This window comes from Rhamphochromis sp. 'chilingali' (genome assembly GCF_963969265.1).
Source record: "Rhamphochromis sp. 'chilingali' genome assembly, chromosome: 17".
Classification (NCBI taxonomy): domain Eukaryota; kingdom Metazoa; phylum Chordata; class Actinopteri; order Cichliformes; family Cichlidae; genus Rhamphochromis; species Rhamphochromis sp. 'chilingali'.
Window position 1 is genome coordinate 15,485,942 of NC_137944.1, and position 12,013 is coordinate 15,497,954.

The window sequence follows — 12,013 nt, forward strand, 5'->3', positions numbered from 1 at the left end:
GCATGCACAGGACTAATTGGCAGATTAATCCATGCCTGGCGATGTCAATAGGATGATATATTGTCAGGGCACAAAGTTTCAAAACACTAATGATCCCCCAAAGCGTAAATTTATAAGCACATGTACAGTCAAGTACCACAATAAATTCTGCCTTTGTGCAGGGTATAGTTTGCAGTGTTGCTGAACGTTACTGCAATATACGGAGAGCATAATTCAGCCGCAGTGTCTGCCAAAATGACTATAAAATTGAATCCGTGCCCCTTTAAAGCAGTTTGAGAGAAGAGCTAAGTAGAAAACTTTTATGAAGGTAGCATTCATTTTATAGCATTAGTTTCAGATTTATGCACCAAACAAGCTGGCACCCAAATGCATCTCTCTCTGCATTATAATATTAAAGTTCAGCTTTAAACCCAGCACCTTTAAAGCGAGGCTTAAACTTCATCACGTGTTCAGGAGACGCGACACAGTATACTTTAGATATGTGCTGCATGGATCTATTTTCTTTTCAGGATCGTGTGTGGGGATACAGGAGGGCACGCTTTCATTCATAAAATTGTGTTAGATGAATCGGCGTGACGGGTTAGTTAGAAGTAGCCAGAGAGCAACAATGTCAACTACAAAAAAAAAGTTACACAATAGCAGTAACTTTCATCTCATTCTCCTTTAAATGCATGGTGTTTTTATTATTATTATTATTATTATTATTATTAGTCTTTTATTTTAACTCATTGTAAGCCCGTGTTTGACTTGTGGTCGTCTTATTTTGAAAAGTATTTTAAGAAAGAGTTAGAAACGTGAGTGCAGGTGGGTGTAGTCGTCTCTGCAGCCCTGCAAATGGCATTACAAAAAAAGAGAAGGGAACAAAAGCTTTTCTCTGGAGCTGAGGTGATGGCACCGCGTCTCTGCAGCGTCTGCTAATGAACAGGCCAAGGTGTGCGTGTCCATGTAAAGCAGGTTACAAAGGGAGTGTTGGCCCTTCAGCAACTGGCTCACAGACCGGGGCCATGGCTGACTCGGTGGGTCTACTTCTCTGCTGCTGCTGAACAAACACACCGAGCTGTCTGATTGGTCGAGAAGGCTGTCCAATCGGAGGGCCGCAAACCTGCTCCGCACTACTCCTGCTGGCTCGGCCTCAACGCGCTCATTCATTGGTTCCCCGGCTCGACTATTCTATATGAATCAGCGCGCCAATCACGCATTTCTCCCCATGTTTGCCCAGTTTGGCTTTTGTCATGGGTTGAAGCATGAAGATGTAACGAAACACGCCAGTGATTCAATCCGAGGCGCTTTGCATAAAAAAAAAATACCCTCTTTAAAACTTTCCGAGAACTTTATGTTGTATTTGGATTTATAGGGCAACCCTTAAATAGGTTAAACGATAAAGGCGTGAAATAGGGTTTAAAATTCAACTTTAGGGCAACTTTCTATCGACTTTTAATCGTTTCATAATTTGTTACAAGACCTGCTCCCCGAAAAGTTTCTTATTAACTTATTAGTGAGTGCTTAGATCTCTGTAGTCTTTCTCCTGTATGGATCTATATGAGGGTTATTTAAAACCAGGGAGCTTTCCGTCGGCCTAGTTAAACTCATACAATTTTTTAAAACCCCGTTTATTAGTCGTTAACCATTTCCACTCCTCATGAAATAACGAAACGCACACGGATGGGGGTCGGTGTGAATGCCAGCTCTGCCAGCTGGGCAGTGTCTCAGAGCTGGTAGTCTCACAGGCTGAATGTATAGAGACAGCAGTCATGTTAAGTTGCTCTCCAGTCTCTGTCGGTTTAAATGAGCCAATGCATGGCTGCAGTCCGCGCGCGCGTGTGCGTGTGTGGCTGCAGGCTCTGCAAGAGGAGTAGTGAATGTATCGCTGAGGAATGTACAGAAAGTCTCCCCGCCCCCAGCTTCAGGGCTCCTCGCTATGGACAAATTCCATAGGGGGCAAAACTGACATAAAGTTTCAGACTAGACTGCATCCTATGTGGGAAGATTTTCTGCGGTTAATGTCGGTGTAGGAAAAGAACTGACAAAATCGATCTGTTTAATCACAGTGTAGGACATTTCTAGAGGGAAAGTCAAGGAGGGAAAGAAGGGAGGGAGATTGTTTAGGTTAAAAAAAACAGAGAGAGCTTATAGCCCAACTTTGAGCTGGCCTCGCTCCAAGATATAGTCTACGTCGCCAAGCGCAAGGCTCTTTCACAATCCTATTTAGGCTACAGAGAATCAAGGATTCTGTTTTCCGGTGAGATTGCTTTATTATGTTTTTATTTATTTATTTGTTGCGAGGCGATTCGCATCTTTGACAACATTGTCGTTCCACGTGAGTTTTAACCATTTAATCCAGTTGCTGACCGCTTCGGACAAGAGTCAGGGAAGACTGTGGTGAACGCCATGTTGAGAAGAATCTAGAGCCTTACAGTATCATTAACTAAAAGCAAACAATGTCCTTAACGATGTTAATGCAACTGCGTTTTTCTTTTTTTCCTTTTTCTGCTCCATACATGTGTTTTCTATTGTCATCAAGTGCTTTCATGTAGGCTCCAAAAACCCTTAAAAAGGGCATGTTTATTCCACAGATTCTGCTTTGAGATGACACCCTTCATCTCATTAGAAAATGGCGGTTTGTGCCCCCTAAAGCACATGCCAAGGAATATTTCTTGCAGCAGTTAAATGGGGATAGCCATAGTCTGCTGGCAAATTAGCAAATATTCCAGAAAATATCTCTGTTATGTTCTTTTAAAAAGACGAATAATCCCAGAAAATAATCTGCTCTCTTTTTTTCTCGCTTTCTTGTCTTACACACCCTTCCCCCCCCCCCCCCCCCCCCATACACGACTTAAATCTTGGGAATTTGTGTGGAAAAGTTTCTTCTTCCTATGCCACCAGTAGATGATAGTACTGCTTATATATGCTGTTGTTTTAAATGAAATAATCATTCATTTGTTTTTTGCTGGAAGAGGAGGGGAGGTTTAAAAAGCGGCCAAACGTAGCTGCCGTCACACGATTGTTTTGTTTCAGTTGGCAGCAACTGTTCCTTTATTAATTGATCTATTTTTGTAATTAAAATATTTACCAAGTAGCTGATCATTTGGTTATATTTTGAGCTTAGTGCACACCCTTCAAAGCATGGCGTTTGTAGCAGCTGTAATTAGGAATACTTATCTCTTCTTCTTTTTTCTCTCTTTTTAAAAATTGAACATCAAATGGACAAAAATGCACTTTGACGTCATAAACATTTGTTGATTTTTGTGTGTTTCATGTGAACTGAAGATCACTGCATTTTTTTAGTCTATTGTTGTGGAGCCTTTGTGTAGGTTAGCAGCACATGTTGATGCAGCAGGAAAAGTTTTCACGCAGAGTCACATGAACATTTGCAGACTTTGGTATATATTGCAGCTATACTGAACATGCTTTAGCATGTGGCTTTGTCTCTCTTATAGGAAACCTTCCCCTCTGGCAGCTGTTGTTTACTGGTTTCAGCACCTTGATTGATTAGTTACAGTGTGCTACGTGTTAAGAACAATTCCTTCCTTAACGCCAACCCCCCCTCCAAAAAGCAATGACTTGTTTTCTGAAAGAAGATGGAAACATGATTTGCTGTTATTTGGAGTTTTAACACTTTGCAATTTTGCAATGGGCTTGTGTTTGTTGTGCGAGAAAGTACGTGACTTGATGAATCTTAAGCAGAGTAAGTTGTCCGTTTCCTCTGATTAGAAATGCAGGTGTGACTTGAAAGCATGTGAATATTTAAAATAAAGTGATGTGATGAGCATCTGTGACTTTGAATATTTTTGTTCATTAATTTAAGTGTTTAAAAAACAAATCGTTTATGGGCATTTTCTTCAACCATCTAGCTTTTAAATATTATAGATAATAATTAACTTTTTAATTAGTGTGTGGATTCCCATTTGGGTTTAGCAGTCAGGTATAGATGCATGCAAAACATTAAAATGTTTTAAAATGGCTATTTAATTATTTTAACATGTTAATACAAATTAGACTAGTGTTTGTAAAGCAATAAAATACACTCCTAGTGTAATAAAATGTTGTTTATCTGCTGAATTTGTGGAAATCTCTTTAAAGTATGAATAGAAAAATGAATTTAACTTTCAGAAATGTAATTTTTGAAAGCATCTGCTGACTAAGATTAAGAATTTGAGATAATGGTCCAAATGAAAACAATTAAAAGAGGCCGGCGGTATTTATGTAAGACCCCAATTTCCTTAAGAACAGAGCTCACAGAAAAATAGAAATTTTTAGGTAATCAACCACTGTTAATGTATGTTATTCTAAGTAGAAGCCCAAGCTTATTGGTTAAATGCGAAGAATTCAGAAGTACCCCCATCAGTGTTCCTGCTGCCTCTTAACCTTCAGACGGTGTCCTGTACGCTGCAAGCGTCTCCTCCCAGTTTTAATCTAATCACAAAGGCATGTTAAAGCTACAGGTTGCACCTGGTGTAAACCTTGGTCTTGTTTGGTTCAGTTTTATAAAAATGAAACAGTTAAAGTATGCGTGAAGGTTCATGGAAAATTCAGAAAGTTCTACATTTTATGTAGAATCAGTGTGCTGCAATGATTTTGTTATCTTTCTCTCAAAAAAATCTGTGTAGTGTATGTGTTTAATTCTTCGTCTAAACACACTATGTTACTCTGAAACTAGGTATATAGGTGTAATTTATGGAATCCCAATAATATCTCGCTAACCCTTAAACATATTTCCTTCTGGTTCTCGACCCCTGCCATGACACCTGGGTCATAGGACAATTTCAGTGACTAAAAAAAACCCCCACAACTGCACATGTAACTATACAATCTAGAAAATGTCCTGGATTCTCTCATTTCCCTGCACCTGCTCTCTACGCTGAACGCTAATTTGGCTACCACAGGAGTCCGATCAGGAAACAACTTTGTAATTTGCTTCATCAATCAAATGTTTATAGGAACAAGTGTACGTACAAGTGCAAGTTCACTCATGAAAATGTGAAAGTGAATGCTCAGGCACACTTAGAGATGATATAGACGACGATAAAGTGTTGAGTTTTTGACCCTTGTGTCCTTCGAGCTAGTAGTTACCTTGAAATCATAAGAATTATGTGAATGACTAGGAATGAATGCATAACTCTGAGGGGCCCCATGACATGTCAGCAGTGATTATTAACCCCATTTGAATGAAGTGCCTTGTTATTGGTCCCATGGTCTACAGATAAAGGACCTTTCATTCCTTCAGGTTTACTTTTGTGATTATCTGGTGTGTCAAAATCCCATTTCCTCTCAATCTGTTCAAATTTTAGCTGTCTTTGTGGGGGACAGAGTGAGTGATCATGGTGGTTTCATGCATTCTGCAGGGTTGTTGTACCTGTGGCTGGTAACACCATTGTATGCAAAACAAATCTAATCATGTTGTCTCCTTTTCATTATGTAATATCCACTGTCACAACGGTGAAGAAGTTAGTGCATTTTAATGTATTACCCCTCCATGTGAACTTTGTATTTTATTAACTCAGTCGAATAAAAGTCTTGCTAAAAGCCGTTGTGTTTATTTTCCTTGGTGTCATCTTAATGAAAGTAAACTGAATGTATATTGAGGATACACTGTATTTTCAACACAAGAATACAGCAGGCGACTTTAAGTTTGTGTCGATATCTTATCGTGCACACCACCTTGGAATTCATCTTGTTGTGTGAATCTCTTGCTTTCCCACCTCACCCACTCAACTTACAGCATTCACTCCCACCTGTACAACTAAATCCCAACTTCAATTTCATGAACATTAAGTCAGAAAAACACCTTAAACTTTCCGCGGTTTTCATAAATTTGTATTTTCCATACAAAGAAACAACAATAAAAATAAAACAAATTGCAAAACATGATATTAAAACTCTGAAAACTTAAACAATGACTTCTTGACTGGGGGAAAAAAAAAAAAAATTTAACTTCTGATGTTGGTAGCACTTCATTTTAACCACCTGATTTAGTTACTTTTAAAGTTATTTAGTGTCAAAATTAACACTCGCATTAATTTGTTATCTTTATACACACAGAGTGCATCATTAACACAGGCTGCAAAATCCAGTGTCATTTTTCTTTCCCCATTTTTTATACAAAGTTAACAGTGATGAGTACAAGAAATCTGATCAACCATAAGTGAGCAAAACACGTGATCCGAGCTCCAGAAAATGAAGGAGGAAGGAAAGATGGAGGTCTAATAATGAGGCAAGAGTAAGCCACAGGTGCTGATTTCTGTGCTCAAACTCAACACGGATGCATCCAAAGGTCTAAAAATTAAGACATTTCATGTAAACAAGAACTACTTTAAAACTCAAGAGTTCTGCAGATATAGACATGCTTAATCAAAATGTTTCCCTCTGAAACACTTTGATGTACCACACGCAAACACACACACACACACACATCAGTTATTGGAGGGATGCTGAATGTTGAAAGAAGCAACTCAGTAACGGCCTGCAAAAGACAAGAAACAACAAACATTTGTGTTAATAAATGGCTGAAGTCTGAAGTGCAAAAAGACTGATCATCATTTGACCAGAGAGTTAAGCACAAGAGATGTGTTCGAACAAGTGCAATAACCAGCTTTTTGTGCGCCACTTCTCTTCACACTTACGTGGGCTGTAGGAGCGAGACCGTGAGCGAGACCTGTATCGACTGTAGTACGGTGATGGAGAGCGCCTGCGACTGCAAAAAGACAAAAGGAACTTGAAATGCGTCTTCTGCCATATAATACTACAACACTTTGTACTCAGAAAAATTAGCGCTCACCTATATCTGTAGTCGTACTCATCATATCTGTCGTAGCGATCATAGCCGCGGTCATAATATGACTCTCTTCCCCTTCTGCTGCTGCTGCCGCCACCACCGCCGCCGCCACCACCGCCGCCGCCACCACCATTGCTGTAAAAATGTAAAAAAGTTAATTAATTAAAAAAATAAATACATAAAAAAAAAAGTAAAATGACTTCTGAGAAACTTGAGGGGGAAAAAAGCACCATGTTAAGCACAGACAATACTGCATTTAATCAGTATGACTCAGAGGTGCATTTAAGCTTCATGGAGCTTTTAAATGGAGCTCCAGTGTCATGCAGTAGGTTAAGGAAACGGGTATCTAAGATTTGACACAAATGCTGATCTTACTGTGTAGGTCGGCCCATGTAGATTCCTGGTGTAGGGGTATGGGGACGTTTAGTAATGGAATAATCCACTCTGATGCGCCTCCCATCCAGCTCCATGCCATTGGCTCGCTCCATTGCCTGGGAACACAAAAGGGAGGAGAATACAAAGATATTGTCAGACTACTGTAAGCTCTTTGGTAAAAATGTATTTAAATAATGAAGGCCCACCAATATTGCACACTGAAACCATCTATATTAGACCCCATGATTGGGTGGTGAGAGAATGTAAAGAAAGGCTGACACCTAGTGGCATATTCAAGTAATCACACCCAATTTTTAAGAGAAAAAAAAAAAAAAAAAAAAAACAACTCTCTGAAGAAGCAAATCTAAACAACTGGTAACAAAAATGGAGAACTGCCTCTTTTTGGACTTTTTGTTTTATTGGGGTAACTGTGAAATAGTCCAGAAACATTAGGAACTGTAGCCAAAACTATTTTCATTTTATGGGGTAAACATTTTTTCTTCTGGCAATTTTGATAATGTTTGTTGATATAACGAGCCTATTTCTGCCAACAATGTTTTTGTTTTAATCATTTCCATTCTTAACTCAAAATTGAGATAGATTTCAAAAATTTTCAGTCAGATATCTAAATAACATTTTTAAAGATTTAAAATAGTAAATAAAATAAAAAAAAACGAGATAACCTGAAAATACAATATTACAATAAAAATAAGTTGCTTGCATCAAGTCTGAAGACCACTGGGCATCTGATCCATAAATAACACCCTAAATATTTTTCATACCTCTTTAGAGTCTTCAAGCCTCTCAAAGTAAACAAAGGCAAATCCACGGGAGCGACCTGTGCGCTGGTCATACACCACGTTGACTCCAGCCAAAGGACCGTAGCGTGAAAACACCTCTCTCAGGTCACGCTCAGTCGTGTACAGGCTCAAACCAAACACCCCCAAACACGTGCTCGGATCAGGGTTCGCCTGGAAAGGTCAGCGATAGGGGTAAGAGTTGATGACGTAGCTTACCACATCGACCCTTGTAATGGTTTGCATACAGAATATATTTAATGAATTTATGATGCCCCCCCTCACCCTCCACCACATACACACAGGATCACTTTACATACTTTATGCACAGATGCTAGAAAAAGGTCTTTCCCTAAAACCCAGCACAGAAAATAATCACTAATAAAATACACTAAATCAATTAATTTATAACTGATGCAGCTGATGCTTAATAGTTGCTTTGGACCAGTTTTGCAGCTTATGGACAAAATACTGTTTCACCTACACTGGATACATGCTCTCACATTGTGACTTTTGACTTATAACTGAGGCAGTTATTGAGTTGCTTTGAAGGATATAATCCATATAATTTATGTTTGTATAATGGGGTAACAAAAGATGATGAAACAGTAGCACAATAAATTCTCAGTGGGTAAACTATGACAGCTTTAATAACCCCTTAAACTGCTTTCAAAAATATGTCACAGGGAGAGCTATGTATACACACGTGCTATAAAACCTTTTCACTTGCCTCATGCTTGCTCTGTTTTGTATTATTATATGGCCCACATAAAGCAGCTGTGCCCTACAAATATTGAGCTTAAGAAAGCTAGTCAAACTAGTTAAACATGGTGCTGCAAGCACATGTCAGCAGATGAGGAACCACTGAAACACATTACTTTTAGTGCATATGGCATAAATATATACAATATCTTTTTACTGATCTTTTTACTTTACCAGGATTTTACATTTGAATCTTTAAAGTCACTTTAAAAAAAAAAAAAAAAGGCAGGGCACTTAGTATATCATTTGATCTGCTCAAAAATTATTGTCAAACACATATAGCACATTGTACTTTATATGCATTAAAACTGCACACACATCAGAAATCATCAATTACTGGAGCAACAAAATAAACATACAGTAAAGAAATAGTGACAGCATTTTTTTAAGTACTTAAATGTTAGTTGAGGCCTCTTTTCCACTGGAGTTTCAAAATATAACTTGATTTATTAGGTGACCTAATACTTATTGTAGATAATAAAGGTGACGCTGGTTGCAAACCAGCCACAGTGTCCACATACATCAAGTTATTTGTATTTTTAAAAATTTCCCTATGATTATTTATGCATTTATACCTCATGCAGCACTGCAATGAGAGTGGTAACTTTGACCCACACACAACATTACTTCACCCCCCCAAAATATGTCAGAAGGTCCACATACCCTAACATCAGCACCACCGCTATGACTGTATGCTTCTTTTGTGAAGTCATGGCTCTGTTGATATAATGAAATGGAGGGAAGGTTTATCAAAGGGATTATTAAATGTCATGTCAAAGCGGATTCCCACCGCATTTACCACAATCAACTGATAACATAAAACATATTTTACACAACAATATATTTTTATAACATAACGCAATGAAAACACTTCTCTGGACTGTAAAGACTTTTAATTAAACACTTCCTGTTAAAACAGTTGTAATTCCTAATAACAATTTAAAACAAACAAACAAACAAACAAACAAACAAACATACATAATATACATACTGAAAAAATAAACCAAAATGACAAAACTGTTTTGTTGAGATTAGCCTGAAGCCTCTGGAAACATGTAGGTGCGCTAAATAAAAATGTGTCATGTGTTGAGTGAAATGTGGTGTGAAATTCACTTACAGGCATGGCCTCCTTTAAAAATAACCCCCCCAAGCATTTTGAGCGTATAAATTTTCACTTTAAGTATATCGTGCAGTATATATTCATGTCCTCACTACTTACTAGCTATGACACACAATAACCCAGTCTTTACAAGTCTGATTGTGAATGTATACGTTCTTTACCTTTCCTTCCACAACATCTTGAGTTACACTTACCCTACTGCCGGTGTGACGGCGCCGGTTTGACATGGGGGACGTGCTCTGGCTCTTCCTGCGCCGGTATTCAGGGCTGTAGGAACGAGAACGGGACTTTCTCCGGTGGGAATAGGACCGAGAGCGTGAACGGCTGTACCGGCGGTTTGAGTGCCGTCTAGAACGAGATCTAAAAATGAAGAAGTAGTAGTGAATTCAACACAAGAGAAGATGGCAACATTTAGGATAATCAGAGTGTGTGTATGTGTGTGTGTGTTTTGGGAAGGGTGGGGGCCAAGCTTACCTGGATTTTGACCGAGACCGTGATCTGGACTCGGAGTGTTTGGAGACCCGGGATGGGCTCGGAGAGCGAGACCTGCTCTCCGACTTGACCCGAGCTGGACTCCCACGATCCGATTTAGATGGGGAGCGTGACCCCTATTGCCATAGCAGTATGTTAACAACCTTTACTCATTCAAAATTTATTTATTTATACAAATCACAATAAGCAGTCAAATAAAATGGAAGTATCACACAGAGTACACTTATCTAAAATGTGCAGCCTATATACTGCGGGAAAAAGGGTTAGTAATCATGTAATTTCAATAAATGAACCTCTGTGTGGCATATTATTAAAATATCAATATTTTAAAAAATGTACATGTTCACCTGGACTATTAACACGGGAAAAAAAAAAAAACATGCATTTTCTTATGTTACAGAAACGGAGCATGATAAAGAAAAGACATTTTGACACAAACAATATATTTACTTAACCTAGGGACACATTCATTCTTCCAGATTCTTTACACGCTACTCCCTTCTCTGAGGATTTCTATCCTTCTTCATTCTTCTTTTTTCAGTTTTCTCATTTTCTGATTCCAGGTCTGTTTCATTTTAGCCATTACACTGCAAGCGCGTCTATCTGACACCATTCTTCCGGTACACTTCCTCCCTTTCCAGCTCTATGTTCTGTTCTGTATATGTTTTCATTAGCCTTCTTTTATCTTGAAAATTTTCTTCATCATTCTTGGATAAAACTCTTCAAATCCTTCAGGTTCAATAACCTTAATGAAAAAAGAACATTCAATGAAATTAAGATCAGAGTGTTTTAGCAAAGGAGAATATCGTGAATGAAATGAAAAGGAAAACTGAATGCATCATTACATTTACAGTGCTGCTTCATTAGGTTTGAATAACCCAGAATTTATGCAAATGAGCAGAACAATGTAACATATGTGGGAATAAAAAGAGCTTAAATGAATTTTCTAGCAATGTTTCAACCTGATAAACCAGAGAATGAACGCTGAGAACGAAGAGTGGCTTAGGACTAACCCTCATACACTGACACAAAGCAGTACTACAGACAAAAAACAACAACAAAAAACCCGTAAGTGTGCAGAGCTATCCGCACAAAAGGACGCTAGCATAACGTAAGAGATAACTTGTGATTCCTTTCATTAACGAATGAGTCAGGTGCACTCAATTAAACTCACACTGCATGAAGCCAATTTGCACACACCAGTGTTTTAACACTGGTTATTATTTTAAGCCAACTAGCTTGCTAGCTAGCGCCTGTTAGAAGCAGCCTTGCTAGCAGAGCATTAACCTTTCACATTAAAACAGGTATTAGCATAGTTTTCTTCCGTTAACTTGAGGCATTTCTCTGCCTCTGTCTGAAAACTGTAACGCAAGCCGATGAAGCGTTGCAGGTTATTTAGAGTTAGCACACATTACCATTGGCTAGTAGTTAGTGTATCCTAACAATGTTCTTTACTGAAAGCCACACGGAAGAGAAAGGGAAGAAAGGAAGATGTCACCGATATCATTCGACGGGAACTACTTACCCGCCCTTCATAGTTTCCTTCCTCGAGGTCACTCATTGCTCGGTATAGCTAATAAAAGCAGTTATTTGGACAAAAAATAAGCAAGTGGGCTTATATGCTACGTATATTTTCTGGTCAGTAGCTAGAAGATGGCGCGTAACGTAGGTTGCTGATATGCTTATGAGCCGCAG

The 12,013-nt window shown here is 38.6% G+C and overlaps 1 protein-coding gene across 1 annotated transcript; it reads right to left on the reverse strand.

The window, feature by feature from the left end:
- Positions 1-5,798: 5,798 nt before the first annotated feature.
- Positions 5,799-12,008, reverse strand: tra2a (transformer 2 alpha homolog). The gene is made up of 9 exons (XM_080863201.1): positions 11,844-12,008; positions 10,301-10,434; positions 10,021-10,186; positions 9,370-9,423; positions 7,930-8,118; positions 7,148-7,263; positions 6,776-6,907; positions 6,621-6,691; positions 5,799-6,460 (listed from the first exon to the last, which is right to left on the reverse strand). Exons 1-9 carry the CDS (start codon positions 11,877-11,879, stop codon positions 6,450-6,452), a joined length of 909 nt encoding a protein of 302 aa, XP_080719327.1. The 5' UTR covers positions 11,880-12,008; the 3' UTR covers positions 5,799-6,449.
- Between the last annotated feature and the right edge of the window lie 5 nt (positions 12,009-12,013).

What these genes read in the sequence shown, in the direction of transcription:
- tra2a (XM_080863201.1), bottom strand. Translation starts at nt 11,879, where the DNA reads ATGAGTGACCTCGAGGAAGGAAACTATGAAGGGCGG. An exon ending in GCCGTCACACCGGCAGTAGG is followed by an intron (nt 9,424 to 10,020) that starts GTAAGTGTAACT and finishes TTATATCAACAG; the next exon opens with AGCCATGACTTCACAAAAGA. An exon ending in GGCTTGAAGACTCTAAAGAG is followed by an intron (nt 7,264 to 7,929) that starts GTATGAAAAATA and finishes TTGTGTTCCCAG; the next exon opens with GCAATGGAGCGAGCCAATGG.